The 17,745-nt window shown below is 43.0% G+C and overlaps 1 protein-coding gene across 2 annotated transcripts in view; it reads right to left on the bottom strand.

The window, feature by feature from the left end:
• Positions 1-1,034: 1,034 nt before the first annotated feature.
• Plekhs1 (pleckstrin homology domain containing S1) overlaps positions 1,035-17,745 on the bottom strand; it is a 28,533-nt gene continuing 11,822 nt past the window's right edge. Inside the window, exons 4-14 of one of the 2 annotated variants that reach the window (XM_048807368.1) lie at positions 16,454-16,542; positions 16,220-16,326; positions 14,953-15,087; positions 12,589-12,664; positions 11,608-11,727; positions 9,652-9,777; positions 7,585-7,691; positions 6,480-6,686; positions 5,698-5,799; positions 4,920-5,055; positions 1,035-2,352 (exon numbers count right to left, since the gene is read on the bottom strand). In XM_048807368.1, coding sequence (XP_048663325.1) covers positions 2,173-2,352; positions 4,920-5,055; positions 5,698-5,799; positions 6,480-6,686; positions 7,585-7,691; positions 9,652-9,777; positions 11,608-11,727; positions 12,589-12,664; positions 14,953-15,087; positions 16,220-16,326; positions 16,454-16,542 — 1,385 coding nt within the window. In that variant the 3' untranslated portion in view covers positions 1,035-2,172. The remainder of the gene's footprint in view (positions 2,353-4,919; positions 5,056-5,697; positions 5,800-6,479; positions 6,687-7,584; positions 7,692-9,651; positions 9,778-11,607; positions 11,728-12,588; positions 12,665-14,952; positions 15,088-16,219; positions 16,327-16,453; positions 16,543-17,745) is intronic. The other variant, XM_015494819.2, reaches the window with a different exon arrangement.

The following is a 17,745-nucleotide window of genomic DNA, read 5'->3' as shown; positions in this document are numbered from 1 at the left end:
GATGATCAGCCCCTCAGTCCTCTACCTCCTCTTTGCCTCAGTAAGGAGGTGGAAGGACTTGGGCTAACATTTGTCCCTCTCCCTCACTGAGGCTTTTATAGGAATTGCAGGCTGGCCTTGTGCGCAAACCAGGGGGAGGAACTTTGGCTTCACATGGTTGGTTGCCAGGTGGTTTTATCTTGATGGTTTTTATTTCCTTTACTGAGGTGGCTTGGTTTCTCACTTAAGAAGGTTTAAGACATACACACACACACAAGCGCGTGCATACGTGTGCATGCAAACACACACACGCACACACACGTTTATTTCTCATACTAATTTTTTTTATTACAAAAGCAGTATATGCTATGGAAAAGAGAAAACAAACAAATTCAAACATAGATACATCTCTTGCCCCAGGGTCTACCTGATCATGCTTCTCAGAAGTAATTCTTACTGACAATCTAACGGGCATTATACTGAACGTAAAAAACAAAAACAAAAAGCAGGGCTGAGAGACAGCAGCACAGCACCTGAGAGGGTGTTCACAAGGAGGCCACCTGCCTAATGTCAACCCCACAACCTCTCAAGGAGGGAGGGAGGTGGCCCTCTCCTAACGAGGGCTGGGGAGTTTTTAGATCCATAGCTATACAAACACAACATTACTACTAAATTGGGATGTTTTATCTATCAAACTGCAACTTGCCTTATCCCCCAACGCCACCCTCAGTTTGAGGATTGCACTTGGGGGCCTCACACATGCTAGGCAAGTGCTCTACCGCTGAGCTACATCCCCAGCCTTTTTAATTTTTCATTTCGAGACAGGGCCTTGCTATGTTGCTTAGGGCCTCATTAAGTTGCTGAGGCTGGCCTTGAACTTGCCACCCTCCTTCCTCAGCCTCCTGAATCACTGTGATTACCAGTGTGCACCACCACACCTGGCTACAACTTGCTTCTTTGATTCTTAATAGTTTGTGCATATTTTTCATAATTGTCTATGCTGAGCTTTTAAACATCTTCTATGTTCAGTTATATGAAATCATAACTAAGCAATCTCCAAATGATTTTTTATTACCACAAGCAATATTACAATGTGACAATAAACTTTCTGGTTTTTACTGATATCTTTGTGTGTGCATTTCATAGAATACCTTTTTAGGAGTAGAAGCAGTTGTCAAATAGGCCATGTAAATGAGAACATTTTTACTTTCTGGACAAGCAGGACATCAGAAAGTGAAACATATTTGAATGTGTCTTCTAAGCCCTGAAGGTCTTTTCTAATCTTATCCAAATCAAAGGTTAAGTTAGGATATTTGTTTTCCAGAGCTGGCTGTAGATTGCTGGTTCTGCCACTAAGCAGCTGTGAGCCTCAGAACTGTGGAGAAGGCACACCACCCACGGAATGGGGCCTTCATTTCTTCCACGTGCAATGACAGCCTGGTAAGATTCACTTTCTGAAGCCCCTTTTGCTCTAATGTTCCCCGATTTGATTAGTGCTTCAGCGCTCTCCCTCGGCTTTTCTGTTTATGAAAAAGCATTTGATTCTTTTGGCCTCCCAGGATCAATTTGTTACTGCACCAATCAGCTAAGAGCTTTCAAATTAGAAGCGCTAAGTCGTTCTCCTTTTACTTGCATAGCAAGTAGGACACTCTTGGACAGAACCTAAAACTGCTTTGACTTCTAAAATCGTGGCTGGGTCTTTAAGCAAACAAGAGATGCATTGAGTCCAAGTGGCCACCCGGTCCACATTCTGGACTCTGGGGCTGATGAGTCACAGGAGGTGTTTGGGAAGGCTGCAAGGGTCTCGCATGTCTCCGGGGAATCTTGCCTTCCTGGAATGAGTAGTTCCAAATGGATGTTCCTGAACAAAAAAGCAATTGTGTGACAATGACCTCACAGAACACGGTGTGTACTAATAAGATGAGGGACTTACCCAGTCTGTGTTTGCAGTATTTGGGACAGAGTCTCAGATAACAAGGCCTTCCATTTTCACTGTGTTCCCTAGTCATTATCCCACTTGACCCTCTCAACACCCCTGATGCCATAGTCAGAGCAGGGACAGTTATCCCCCAGGTAAGGTGCAGGTGCAGCAGTTGAGAGAGGTGTGCTGGCGTGTCTCATATCACTGGCCTGAGTGGCCACGCCTGGCACAGTCCAGGGCTCTATCCTCTGCTGCAGTGAGGTGGTGGCCAGCTACTCCCCAGTCCCTTTCTGCTGGCCCTTTTTAATGGCTGGGCTCCTCTTTGGTGCCCTCTGCAGTCCAGACTTCTCCTGTTGGATCAGTGCAACTCGTTGGTGTTTTAAGAGGCATGTACAGGCCTCAGCATGGAATTTCTCTGAATTTGGGATCCGCCCGATGGACAGCTTTATTTTCTAAAATATGAGAAAGAAGAAAATTAAATGACTGAAGATCATCCTTAGGATCGTTGGTCCTCACTTGGTCCTCCTTCACACCCTTTGAAGCTCTTAGGAAGAAAATCCTGAGATGAACAAGATGGCCAGAAGAAGCCAGGGATGACGATGGTTTTCATTTTCTGGAAGTTACTGGCCTGAGTCTCTAGGGAAGATTCCAGAGAGCTTCAAGGATGCCCAGAGGGGTCCAGATGCACCAAGAATTAAAAGGACCTCTTGAAACCAGCAAATCAAAATAAGACCATCAGATAGGACCAGTCTCAGACAAAACTGGGAGGAAATTAAAGTGTCTCCTGCAATCCAGCAGGCCCTCCCCCTCAAAACTCACATTTCGCCACCTTTAAAAATCTTACATTCTCAGCTGGGCGTGGTGGCACCCGCTTGGAATCCCAGCAGCTTGGGAGGCCGAGGCAGGAGGACTGCAAGTTCAAAACCAGCTTTGGCAACTTACCAAGGCCCTAAGCAACTTAGTGAGACCCTGTCTCAAAAAATAAAAATAAAAATAAAAAGGGCCAGGAATATGGCTCAGAGGTTAAATGCCTCTGGGTTTAATCCCTGGCACCAAAAAAAAAAAAAAAAAAGAAAGAAAGATCTTACATCCTCTCCCCTCACAGTCCCTACCACAACCAATCAACTGTAGCCTAACAAGAAAGGTAGATCTGATGGGCTCAGATGCTTTACAATATCAGGGGCCATTGTTCCTTGTCTGGCTCCACATCTTCCTTTCCAACATTCTGTTTCCTTCCAGGGACCAGGTATTTGAATTTTAAGAGAACTGTATACACATTTTTACATAAAAGAAAGAAGTCAGGAATAGTGGAGAAGGAGGGCAACTTCCTAATCTTTCAGATAATCATGTTGGTGGGCGCCCCGTAGTTCTCAATAGTACCTAGGAGTTGCAGACAGAAAGGGGAACATGGGGTGAGCCTAAGGGAAATGCAGGTGTTCCTGCCCACGCAGGTGACTCTCCATTCCGGAAGGACATTCGTGATGAAAGCGAGGCAGAGACAGCCAGGTGGAGTTCCTGGATCTGCTCCCAGTCAGAAACCCTTTTCTTGGCATCTGAGCCCATGTCTGGGTTGGAAACTTCCAGAACAGCACAGAAGGTTATCTTGGCTACTTGGCCCCAGTGTGGATCTTTGGCAGACTCAATGCATTAGTTACTAGTTCACACCCCATATGAACTTCAATACCTAAGTCAATCCTCACCTCCCCTGAGACACCCTCCTGGTCTTCCACAATAAACTTACTCCATTCTTCCCCTGTCCTCCCTATTCCATGTCTCAGGGACATACGCTATGGTAAGTAGCCCATGATATGCTTTTTTCAATCCACTAATCTACGAGCTCCTTAAGCTCAAGGTAAGGCCATTTTTGCAGTCCTACAACATGACACAGTATCCAGCATAAAGCAGATGTTCAATAAATAAGGAACAAATGAATGAATGAACTCATGTGTCCTTGCTCTGCCATTAACTAGTGAGGTGTCTTAGCCAACTTGCTCCTACTTACTGGGTTTACCCATTTAGATAGCCGGGATAGGACAATTTGTTTAACCAGCAGGGTTACTTTGTGTGATGCAGAAGAGAGAAGAAATATCCCTAATATACATATGATGCATAGTCATAAACCCTCAGAGTTGGAAGAAAGGTTATCTAGTAGCATGGTTTTTAGAAATTTCAAGTCATGAAACTGTTTTCAAGGGAAGCTAAGACAGGCCAAAATTTTGGGGACTTGTCTGTTTAATAAAACATAAATGAAAACCATGGATTTCTCTAATTGAAGCCCCGGCACACTGTCCCCCTCCTCTTCTCTCTCCCAACTACCACCCTAGAAGTCCAAGAATCAGAATTTGAAAATGGATCCTCTCACTTTAGAGAAAGGAAACTAAAGCCCAGAGAAGGAAGTGACTTTCCCAAGGTCACAGGGCTAAAAATCAGAGATAAAATTAAACCAGGATGGAATTAGCCATATGAAAACTACACTAATAGGAGAGACCATTTAAAAATAGGCTAGCCTTTTAAAACCACATATACTCTGCACACCTACATATTATGTCTAATTCTTATAATAACTATATGAGGACAGTATGATGATGTCAAGACTGAGCCTATCCATGGCCAAAAAAGAAGCAAAAAGAATAGTACTACACTGAACACCTAGTATGTGCCAGTCACTGTTTTAAGCACATGACCACATATTATCTCGTTTAATTCCCCCAACATCGGGTACTATCAGTATCCCTGATTTCACAGAAGAGAAAATGGAAGCACAGACTCCTTCAAGTAGCTGGTTTGCAATCCATGAGCCAGCCTGATTCTATGCAAACTCTTTTCCCCACCCTATGCTATGTCTGAGGTCACAATCCCAGGTACTCTGTCTCCTAGCCCAGTATCTTGCAAATACTACCTTATGTGAAAGGCAGAGTTTCATTTGTATCCCAAGTACTTTTCAGACTCCAGTGAAGACCTTGATCTTGTTCCTCTTGCCACTGACTTGTCCTGGCCAGGGTCGGTTACTAGGACTCACCTCTTTCTGTATGGACCGGGTAAGAAACAAGGAGACCTCCTCCAGGCTTTGGGGTTTCAGGTCATTCACAGCCAAGACATGATCTCCATGGCAAAATAAGCATCCCAAATGTGGGGGGCCTTCCCACCGGGCCACACTGCAGTAGAAATACAGGGCTCAATACCAGGACATGACATAGTTCTCAGGGAAGGGAGGGTGGGGCCGGGCCTGCAGGAACTCCTCACTCAAGCTGTGCTGGGCCTCATCTAAAGCTGACCATCTCCTTTTTCTGTCACTACTGTAGGAGTCTAACCCTTCCTCCAAAACCTGTGCAAATCATTTCACCCTTGCAAAGCCCTGTGGACTCTGACCTTCTGCTTCCTTTTCTATAGTTAATCTCCCTGCCCCTGGGCTTCTGCATTGTGAGAGCACCTTATTCATTACACTTTTAAATAAAATGCATTTTGCATTTGCTTGTCTGGGCAGCTGTCTTTTTCACCAGGCTATGGGGCCCTGTGGTGCCGCCTTTCTATTGTTTTGTTTTAAATTTTTATAACCCCACAGTTGGTGGGCAGTGAGCCCACGAGGTTACACAACGCACATCTAAAGAACAAATCAGCAAATTCACGAATGAGCAAGCTCCGCCTCAAGAGAAGTCCACGACCTGGCCAAGGATTCCTTGAGTCTTCTTTGTGACAACATGACAGCCCAAGTCCCCGGTCAGTTTTGTCAAAATGACTGTTCTCTTCCTGTCTTGGAATCTCCTTTTTAGTCCACAACAGTCAATTCTCCCACCTACCATATCCGTCCGGCCGCTTCGACAAGAGCAAGATAGTTTATGACATCTGGCGGAGAAAGGAACACGTCAAGTGTCTCCAAGTGGCTCTCATCAGGGATGTTGCTGACAGAGAAAGCATTTGTAAAAGTCACTTCAGGCGACTGACCCTGGCTCTTGAACTGTCCTCTCTGAGCAGATTTTTGGCCTCCTATTTCTGAGATAGTTTCCAAATAATGGTTGTCAAAAACATTTGGAGAAAAATGTGAATTTAAGTTAGAAAATTACTCATAAGTATCCCTCCCCACCGTTCTTGGGATGTGGTTGTGGGTGGGAGACAATGGAGAAAGAGGAGAACACAGTAAATTGGTTGGATAAGCATCCTTAAGATGACAACCATCTTGTCAAATGCCTTTGGCATCACTTGAAATTGGAACATCCCCTTCCTTGTCTGTAAACCAAGCCTCTTGTGACCTGCACGCCATGTTAGCAATGTTAATGGCAGAAGCCGGGTGACATACTACTCGGATCAGTGTGGATCCAAAGCCCCAGGACCTGAAAGACTAGCCAAGGAAGAATTTTTAAAAGTAGCTGAAAATGCCACCCCAAGCCCAGGGGACTGCTTTCTGTCCAGCTCTGTTTATTCACTGTCCTTGGCCACAACATCAATGACAGGGAGAAGCTGGTCAGATTCTTGGCTGACTTGGAGATTTTTAGGAACTGCTTCAAAATATGAATCCTAAATAAAAACAGAAGGCCTGCCTTGCCCTCAGAACCCATGAGTTTTTTAAAAATTAGAGCTTTACTTGAGTAATATAGACAATTTCACAACAGTCAGTGAGGCCGATCCCTTCCTATCATCCGTGTCCTGTGTTTCTGGATTGGCAGGTGAAAGACACAGATCACTTCCTGAATCTGGTTCCTGCAGTTGGGGGCCTCCATCCTGGGGCTCTGGAAAGGTCTGGGCCTCCTCTGGGCAGCCAGCAGATGCATTGAGTGTAGCCTTGAAAAAACTATAGAGTAGAAGACGTTAAAACAAACCCTTTTTTAGTATGTCTATTTACAATTTTCCACGGTGTGTGTCAGATTTAAGTAGCCAACAGCCACGTGAAAACTAACAAGGTCTTGAAGCGTGTCCAACCCTCCGAATCACAGCCGCAGTTAGGATCAAATCCAATAAGCTTTCCTTCTAAAAAATGGATATGGAACCAAAATAATCCTTTTCAGGGCTTGGAGGACAGAGTGCGAGTGTGAGAGACATAAATGCAAAATAGGAAACAACTTCCCCAAACAGAAAACGTCCTGATGTTGTCACAAATGCTTTTCTGTGGGTGGAGAAATCATTGCCGTTTTTCTGGTTTTGAGATTACAGATTGAGCATCCCGCATCCAAGAACCTGAGATACGAAATGCTTCAAAATATGAAATGTGAGTGCCAACCAGATGTTGTCAGTGGAAAACTCTGCACCATGAAACTTGGTTTCATGCACAAAATTAAAAATAGCTCATAAAGTTATCTTGAGGCTATGTGTATAAGATGTCCATAAAACATAAATGAATTCGCATTTAGATTTGAGTTATATCCTTAAGATATCTTATTATATATACGCAAATATTCCCAAATCTGAAATTTGGAATGCCTCTGGACCCAAGCATTTTGGATAATAAGATTCTACTTGGGTTGAATGGAGTCTGTGAAAACACTTCTCTCAATTTGTCAATTATTAAAAATGAATTTGGGGGCTGTGGTTGTGGCTCAGTGGTAGAGTGATTGCCTAGTACATATGAGGCACTGAGTTTGATCCTCAGCACCACATAAAAATAAATAAATAAAGGTATTGTGTTAAAAAAAAAAGAATTTAGTTGTTTTAGGATAACTAGAATCAATTTTTAAAATGTCAGTTTTACTTACCAGGATTTCATTGACATGTAATGGCATTCAGTTGTCTTGGGGACCTGGTCTTCACTACCAGGTCCAATGGATTCACCAGAATCATTGGAATCAATAACATTATCCAACTAAAGACAAGAAGAATGAACGTAAAGATGCAAGTCTGCCAATCATACAGGAACCTTCTACTTCTAACCTGGACATTAACCTGGACCCTGAACTTGAAAGTACATCTGCCATTGGATGAATAATGGTTCTCATTTAGGGAATGTCAACCAACCTCACCTACGCAAGCTTGAGCCAGTGAAGTTCCTGGCAGACTCAAAGTCCATTCTGTCCTCCTGGGTGCCCTGTGCTTTCTGATACAAGTGTTCTATTGGACTAAATTGCTGTTTACCTTCATGTTTTACCACTGTGCACTTAATGGCATGAACCCTTGTCCCCAGACAATCCTACTGCAGAATCACAGAAGTGGGCAGGTGAAAGACCAGACACAATGTGGAGCTGGTCATAGGCTACATTGCTCACAGGCAGCCCCAGTGCTTGAGGAGGCCCCAAGGGTCCTAGAAACTTCTGTCCCTGGGAGATGCTCAACCAGTCCCTTAGAACTAGGCATCATTGACAGCAATGGTTGCTCAAAACCCAAGACTTACCTGCCTAGGTCACCACTAATCTCACACTGGAACACTGCCGCCAATCAAGCTGGACTTCCCATAGCTGCCCCTTACCAGTGGTGCTCTCCTAGTCCCCAATGTTCATGCTGTTTGCTTCACCTGGGATGTCCCTTTTCTCTTCTGTCCATTGACACTATGTTCAGGCCTGGCTGAAGTCCCACAGCCTGCCCTGGTCACCCCACCTCTGTGGATGGCTCTCTGAATTTCTATTGCACAGATTAATCTGCTTTGTGGACTCTGCATCCCTTACAGTATTTAGCAAAAGACAAGCGTAAATTACAACTGATGCTCAAAAAACACCTGGTTGGTTGGTTGAACTATCATGAAAGACTGTCCCCTAGCATAAAAATATTCCTGGTGAAGAAGGCTTCTGGGCTCAGATAAGCCTGGGAAATGCTGTGCGTTGTGTGCCACTCACCTATTTATAATGCACCACTGCCTCTTAGAGGCTCTGAGGACCCTGCTGTTAAAAAGCTGTATAACTTGGCACTTCCATCACCATACTCTAGTAGAAAACCCCAGTCTGGGAAACAATGCCGCCCATGCCCCCAGTCACGTGGCCTTCCTGTCTCCCGTTCTCTTCTCTCTGCACCCACCGCAGATGGAGTGGCTGGGTTCCTGTGACTGGAAGGCAATTCAGGTTCTGCTACTTCCCAACCTAGAAGCCAGCTCTGCCCTGATGCTGCTTACAGAATGAAGTCAACTCGGTGTTTGAGACCATCATGAACTGGCTCTTTTTTCTGTTTTGTCCCTACACACTCTGAATGGCCACCTAACTGAACGATTCATCATACACATATCAAATACCGTTCCATCCCCCAAATCTTTCTTCCCTGACTCCAATGGAGAGAAAAATCTGTCCCATTTCTGATGTTCCCTGCTACTTTGTGCCTCTTTGTGTGTAACATTATCATGTGGTAACGATTAGACTGTGAGCTCGGAAGGAAGGGGCAATCTCAAGTCCATTACTGAGGCCACCACGCCTGGGACAGGTCAGCGCCTAGCACTCAGAAGGGCACCAATGTACCAACAGGCTGACTGATACACACCCGAGGACCTACCTCTTGTTCTTATTTTTCTTTCAGTCCAGAATACTGACGAGCTCCCCAAGTCAACTCCCCAAGTCCAAATTTTAGCCATCAAGTAAGGTCAAATGTCACCTCCTCTATAGATCCTTCTCTGGTTTCCGTTTGGAAATCAGGCCCCGCTCTTCCTATGACTGGTACACCCTGGGACTCTGTATAAGCATCTCTCTACAGCATGGGGCCCTTTCTGTCTTATACTGTGGCAACTCCTCCACCAGGGTCAGAGCCATGAGCTCATCATCTATCCTGATTCTCCACAAACAGTGCAGGACAGGGGCTCAGGAATCACTTCTCTAAGAAATGAGCCATTAGCAGATGGGAAGGGTTACCTCTAAAAGAACACTTCGAGGACTAAGATAATAACTTTCTTCTTGTGTGTCTTGAGTGGTCTTTGACAAGAAATCACGCGGAAGATGAGCCTGCTTGAATCCTGGAGAACTTTTTTCCATTAAATACTGCATAAAAGAGATGCAGAAGGAATGAATGATTTTATTTTCCAGAGACAGAGCTAAACCACATGCTTTCTGGAAAAGCCACAGTAGAGTAGTTGGATTTCAAGATCAAAGAACCTTCCAAGCTCCCACCCACACAAGTCCACACACCTTGACCTGGTCTCTGGAGTCTGCATCGCCTTCGCTGTTGTAAATACATAAGCACATGATTCAGACTGCTTTCTCGACTACTTGAAGCATAAATCAGAATAAGTGGTTTTGTCCTGGGAGTGGCGTTCTTAGTTACTAAGCTCTGCCATGGTGTCCCCACTCCCACCTTTTTCATTATCAGCTGGTGCCATCTGAGCAGGTAATTAACCGGAGGCAGGGCATGCCACCCTTCCTCTTCTTGTTCCTAGTCCTCTTTTGTGTTTTGCTCACCTCTTTCTGTTTCCATAGCAATGCTCTTAGGCAGCATCGATCACGTGATGGTATGGATTATAGGAGTCAGGGTGATAGACATTCAACCAATTAATTATTGCCTTCTCTTCCCCCTAGATACCACTTACTCCACTAAAATGACTGCTTTGTATGGCAGGAGAATTGTTATGAATTCAATTTAATTCTTGCAAGAACAAAGCCTTAAGGCCGGGCTTTCAAAAAGACCCTCAATATTCTCTGAGAAGTCCTTGAAAGGTGATTTAAAAAAACATGTGTACAGATGATCCAACTTATGATGAGTCCACTTATGATTTTTTGACTCTCTGATGATGAGAAAATGATGCACATTCTGCAGAAAGCATACCTCAAATTTTAAATTTTCGTCTTTCCCCTGGGGGTGAAAAAGGGTCCCCCTTAATCTGTTAAGTCCCAAGTTTTCAATGCTGTGAATATTACAGCCAAACTGACAAAGAAATCATAATCTAGAGCTTATATATTATTATATTAGTTAATATTAATTAACAAGATTATATCATAATTATTATAATATAATTATATGATTATGTTATATAATTCTATATTATAGAATGTATTTTTAATATCTGGGATAATGGGAAAGTAGGTTAAATAACAATGACAGAAACCAACAAACTATGGTATCCTTAACTCGAGCTGGTTAGAAAATCACTGGATCTAAACAGCATAAAAAGGCAAAGTGATCAATAATGTTTTCCCTGGGGAAAAGGAGACCTCGTGAGTGAAAAGCAAGAGGTCTTTGCTCAAAAGGTTCACAGGACCGTATCCACTCACTGAATGGATAAATGAGATGAGGTGTTTGGCCTGGTGAGTGTGACACGCTATGAAAAGTTTATAAATAGTTGAAGAGCTACCAACTCCATACACTGGGAGGCTCTGCATCTTTAGAGATGGTTGGGACCCACAGAGAGGGAGAGTCTCTAGGGGAGGAAACAGTACCCTGCAAACCTGGGCAGCCTGTTTAGGACCGAGATCCAGAGCTGTAGAGACAGAAAGGCAAGGCAGCAGAGGGCAGATCGAGAGTGGCTTTCAAGAGGCAGTGCGTTTACCTCACTCCCTGAAATTCATGAGCATTTGAATGGATTTCATCAGAAACGAAGACCAGGAGACAGCAGTTATAGTGAGAAGCAAGACCCATGAAGGTGAATGAAGGAAATCAGTAAGAAAAGAGAAGCCCAGGCTGGACGGTCAGAAATCACAGGGAGACTTTCCCCAGAGGCATTTGTGCCTGTGCGTGGCAAGGTGCCAAGCCAGCAGGCTTTGGCTTTAGCAGAGGGACCACAGGCCAGCATACCAGATGTGTGTCCAGGACATGTAAATGGAACGCAGACAGAGGGAGCAGGGGAAGGGTCCCAAGAGAGAAGGTGATTCTTTTACCATGTCTGGAAGGCTGTTTCGTGGCGAGGTGGGGCTCATAGCCTCCATCACACTGGAAGGACCAAAGACAGGGCTGGGGTAGGAAGCCGGCCTTGTATCACCCAGTGAGGGTCCCTCCTGCTTAGGAGAAAGGAATAATATCATCAGGACACAGCTGGTCTCTGTCTGGAATGAAAGAAGAGCCTCCCGTGGGCTCTTCCCTCAGCACCTCCTCAACTGTCTGGGCGCTGGGCTGCCACGGGCCAGTGCTATCTCACTAAGACAAGGCTGATCCTGCCAGCTGGCTCCTAGTCTGTTCCCAAACCCGAGGACACTCTGCCTGGCCTTGAGGGAGGCCCTGAGCTTCCTCAACTTATCAGCCATATCTCCCTCTGAATCCTGCCCGTTCTGCTCTATCATTCAAGTTTACTTATAGACAGACTTTGCTTTCTCCTGCATCTTGGCTTTTGCTGTAAGCATAGAACAATCTAGAAAATATGTGAATAAAGACACCTAGAGAGCAAAGTTCCATTTGTCAAGGCCTGCACCAACACAAGACTTGGCAGATTGACGAAGACCCTTATGAAGCAAACTAAAAACTTTAAACTACCAGCCCTTATACAACTGGCATTATATTAAAATGCAAGATAGATGAAAAAACATTTTTATAGAAACCGCCCTAGATGTAGTCATTCAAAAGAGAATGTCTTGCGTAGCTTGAATAACAATGATGGAAAATAGTATAGTTCTAGCTACTATTAAAAATCTCTTCCTTTCCTTTCACTGTCCCCCCCAGAACAAACATTTGAAATGTCCGTATTTTAGCTCTCTTGCAAAACATGAAAGTATTTTTTTCCTTTTGTTCATCATAAAACATAACATTTCCTCACTTATTTATTTCTAGAATTAATGCCAGTTGCCAAGGAGAAAGAAAAAGCTGCCATTATTTCTGTTAAAAGAGGGTCGTATTTAGATGTCTGTTATTTTATTAACGATAGTCACCTGGGTGTTCTGGTGAGCTGCTCGTACACCATGGCAAAACGATGATATGAAAGAGACCCAGTCTCTAATCTTCTCCCTGTTGATGGGAACAAACTTTGAGCTGACATGTGGCAACAGCAGCACCTGAACTCACTCATTTTGAACCAGAGGATCATTTTATTTATTCCAATTCATTATATATGACAGCAGAATGCAATTCAATTCATATTATAGAGCACAATTTTTCATGTCTCTGATTGAACACAAAGTACAGCCACACCATTCGTGTTTTCATCCGTGTACTTAGGGTAATGGTATCAGTCTCATTCCACTGTCTTTCCTACTCCCATACCCACCTTCCCTCCCCTTTGCCCAATCTAAAGTTCATCTATTCCTCCCATGCTCCTCCACTCCATCCCCATTAAGAATCAGCATCTTTATATCAGAGAAAACATTCAGCATTTGGTTTTTTTGGGATTGGCTTACTTCACTTAGCATAGTATTTTCCAATTCCATTCACTTACCTGCAAATGCCATGATTTTATTTTCTTTTAATGCTGAATAATATTCCATTGTATATATATACCACATTTTATTTATCCATTCATCTACCGAAGGGTATCTAGGTTGGATCCACAATTTAGCTATAGTAAATTGTGCTTCTACAAACATTGATGTGGCTATGTTCCTGCAGTAGACTGTTTTTAAGTCTTTTGGGTATAAATCAAGGAGTGGGATAGCTGGGTCAAATGGTGGTTCCCATTCCCAGTTTTCCAAGGAATCTCCATACTGCTTTCCTTATTGGTTGCACCAATTTGCAGTCCTACCAGCAGTGTAAGAGTGTAGCCTTATCCCCCACATCCCCACCAATACTTATTGTTGTTTGCATTCTTAATAGCTGTCATTCTGACTGCAGTGAGATGAAATCTTAGAGTGGTTTTGCTTTGCATTTCTCTAGTTGCTAGAGATGTTGAACATGGTTTCATATATTTGTTGATTGATTGTATATCATCTTCTGAGAAGTGTCGGTTCAGTTCCTTGGCCCATTTGTTGATTGGATTATTTGTTTTTTTGGAGTTAAGATTTTTGAGTTCTTTATACATCCTACGGATTACTGCTCTGTCTGATGTGCTGCTGGTAAAAACTTGCTCCCATTCTGTAGGCTCTCTATTCACTTCACCAGAGGATTCTTTTACTGTGGCTAGAATAGGCCATGGGAGCAGCTATCTGGTAAATATGGATGTTTTTGCCAGTAGCTTCAGAGGCCCACTTCCTCCCCATTTGCACTCTGGAAGGACTTCTCATGCCACCCCGGTGAGGAAAGCTCAGAGTAACAAAATGGGAAATAGAAAATAAGAGGAGTAATCCCAGGGCTTGGGGCTTTCAGCTCTATGGTGTTCTGGAGCAAGTGCCCTCCTAGCCTGTCAGCGCCATTTTGGCACAACTATCCAAGTGAGTTTCCCCTTAGGGAATGCAGGTCTTCATGAAGAGTCGTGTTTGAAAGAATGTATATAAATCCCATCTTCTTTGCTGCTGACTTGCACAACAGTTTAAAAGAAAGCTCTGGATCTTTAGGTCAACCTAAAAGAGATCAAGGTCCCACATGCTTCGATATTCCCGGCCTTCTCGGCATAGCCTCTTTCCTTCACCATGGCCTCACCCCCTAGCATTTAAAGTGTGCAAAACTTCAGTGGGCACCTTCACTAGCTACAGGAGCTGCTCCTCAAAGAGAAGACTCCTTGGGGGTGAGCACGGTCCCTCCCTTATACAGGTAGCGTATACAGGTATTCTTGTACTAGGTCCTTTTACTTGGGATGCATCTGTGGTAATAGTGACTATTATGGGTTGGATCATATCCCCCAACCCCGCCCAGGATACAGACATTCCAGTTCTAACTCCCAGTCCTCAGATCGTGACCCTATTTGGAAATAGACTTGTTTCGGATATATTTAGTTTAGATGAGGTTATACCGGAGTAAAGGTGGCTCCTAACCCAATGTGACTGGTGTCCTTACAAACAGGGGACCTTTAGACACAGAGAGACGCACACCGGGAGAATACCATGTGAAGACTGGAGTCACACTGCCACAAGCCAAAGGAAGTTAGGAGAGAGTCCTGGGACAGAGCCTTCTCTGGAGCCTTCAGAGGGACTACGGCCCTGCCCACACTCTGATCTCCATCACTTAGCCCCCGGAACAGTGAGACGATACATTTCTGTTCTTCTAAGCCACTTAGTTTGTGACACCTTGTTACAGAGCCTTTGGAAATTAGTATAGCGAGGGCTGCCAGAATGGCTTTGGAGATTTAAACATCGTTTAAAATGTTCTGGATTTCGGTTTGCTTTTGCTTAACACCCAGGAGACGACTCTAGCTCCTTACAGCCTACCTGTCGTGGCTGATGAGGAAGTAATCTCTGTTAGTGGTTCTGATGGACATCACCTCATCCGGGTGGCATTTAAACATCTTCTGCACAGATTGAAGCTTTTCCTGGCTATTTATACCCACGTTGACGCTGGCATTTCTGTTAGATATAGACACAAAGTACTAAACCAATGTACTTACCAAATGAGGAAGAAAACTGACTAATGTTTTACATTAGGATGCATATTTGAATAAAACTTAAAATCTGCTTGATCCATGTTTTAAAGATCGTCCAGTAATTTGAATTATTATTGCTATTATTTGAATTATTATTTTATTTTATTTTTTTAGAAAATAAATGTGCACTTTGAATCTGGTTCATCATTAATTGAAACACTGTGTTTGGCCTGAAATTTAATTCAAAAGATGGTGTTTCCTTTTTTTTTTTTTTTTGTATTAGGGATCGAACCCAAGGGTGCTTAACCACTGAGCCAGATCCCTCTCTCCTTTTTTAAAATGTTTTATTTTGAGACAGGGTCTCACTAAGTTGCTTAGGGCCTCGCTAAGTTGCTGAGGCTGGCTTTGAACTTGTGATCCTCCTGCCTCCGCCTCCAGAGTCACTGGGATTACAGGCATATGCCACTGTACCTAGCTCAGTTGGATTCTTGAGTTCACGAATCATCTTTTTTGTTTGTTTTGTTTTGTTGTTTTTTGGTATCAAGAATTGAACTCAGGGGCACTTGGTCACAGAGTCACATCCCCAGCCCTATTTTGTATTTTATTTACAGACAGGGTGCTGAGTTGCTTAGAGCCTCTCCTTTGCTGAGGCTGGCTTTGAACTCTCAGTACTCCTGTTTCAGCCTCCTGAGCCACTGGGATTACAGGTGTGCGCCACTGAGAAGGGGAACAAATCATCTTTTCAAGTTGTTTTCTTGTACATACTTTTTTGAAAATAGAAGACCAAAAAAGTTAACCTAAATTTTTTTTTAAAACCCATCTTGGCTTTATAAAATGGCAAATTTCATCTTCTCCCTCCCATCCACAAATTAAGTGAAAATCCTTTCCAAATGAATGCTTATTAATTAAAGACTTATCATCTGTAACATAATATGAATGAACATTTAACTATCTTTTACTCTTAAGTGTTCATAATTTTAGTTCCCTTTCAAATATCATAATAGGATTAAAGTCCATAGTTCCTCTGTCAATGATTTAAGTTTAAATTTACATGCAACTTGTTAGTATCTGACTTGATAAGATGTGTTATAAATTTCCTTGCTCTGGATACACACCGATCAATTTCGAGGGAACCTCGTTGGTGATGGTCTTTGTAATAGGAAAGAGTAAGACCCTTTTCCCCATTCTTTGACAGGACACAAAAACGCTTTTTCCAAGAGGTCTGAAAGGTGAAGAAAAAAAAAGAAGAAGAAGTTTTGCATCTCAGTTAAATCTCAGAGAAAGAGAGAGCATTAAAAAAATGCTCATGGTGCTGGTGGGAGGCTTGTTAATCTGTAGGGAATACTTACTGCGGAGGAGAAAAGCTGAGGAGGTGGTGACTTAATAAAGTAATCTTGTTTATAGACTTCATTTTCATAATAAAATGTAAGTTGCTTGCCTAGTAAAAGAAAGTGAACAAGACTCAGTTTGTTCTCTCATAAATTTCAGAAGAGAACTGCTTCAGTCAGATAACACTGTTTATTTCTGGAAAGGTCTTCAAATCATTCAGTTACTCAAAAGATTCTCCTATGTCAGCCCAAGAAAAAAAAGGAGCAAGTGTGTGACTCTTCCTCATCCACGGCTGGGGCTGTCATTCAAAGGATGCTTCGAGGTACCTTTGTCCTGCTCACCCCCATCTGGTTCTGTTTCTGGAATACGTCACTGACTCTCTAGGTGTGAGCACAGGTTTGTCACCATTCCCATTGCAGGAGCAAGATAATTCTGTACCTCCCTTTTGTTTGCAAATAAAAGTTAACCACCTGCTATTAAAAATGAGGTGGCAAAAGTGCTTTTTTTGGGGGGGGGTGGGGGAGAGGGGCAGGTGGAGTGTCTGCAGAACTTGGGGAGAGAGGAAAAGTCAGGACAGCTGCTCACCAGAATAACTGGACACTAGGATGCTGATCCCAACATATGTACTACAGAATCTTGATTCTGTTTTCACTTAATAAAGACGCTCTCAAATTTCCAAAGCCAGGTACAAACTAGACTTATATCTTGAATGTGAAAGTAAAACCAATCGCTTAAAAAACTATTTAAACAATACTTTGGTTTTCTAAATAATGAAAGTAGTACATATTTCTTGTAAACATCTTAGAACACAGAAAAAAACTAAAAATGCTTATAATTCCAATACTTACAGAGAACAGTTAATGTATGAGTAGCTTCTTGATTTAATCATATTCACCACCTGCTTTTAATAGCAAGTGGCTTTTCTTTGGTTTGCTAGACTAAAGGGCAACAGAGTCCTCAAATATTCAAGAATAGTAATTAAGCACAAGGGTGTGCCGAATCTACCTGAGGCCAGGGAAAGAACCATTAGAAAAGATCAGAAGGAACAGTGTTCAATGTTCACACAGGGTCAGCAAAAGCGCCCATTCCTTTCAGCCATACTGGAAAGACTTACAATTTACTTATAATTTACAGGACATTAGGTAAAGTCCTGAGGAATAATTATCCCTAGACTGAGGACTGTGCCAAACTCACCTAACAAATCATAAAAACAAGTCTTAAAAGGACCAAGTTGTTTCCAAGAAACTTAACTGCATCCCAGAACAAAGATCAAGATTTATAGGAAATTATATATATATATATATATATATAT

The sequence above is a fragment of the Marmota marmota genome, unplaced genomic scaffold (assembly GCF_001458135.2).
Source record: "Marmota marmota marmota unplaced genomic scaffold, marMar, whole genome shotgun sequence".
Lineage (NCBI taxonomy): Eukaryota > Metazoa > Chordata > Mammalia > Rodentia > Sciuridae > Marmota > Marmota marmota.
This window is presented reverse-complemented; position numbering and strand designations above follow the sequence as displayed.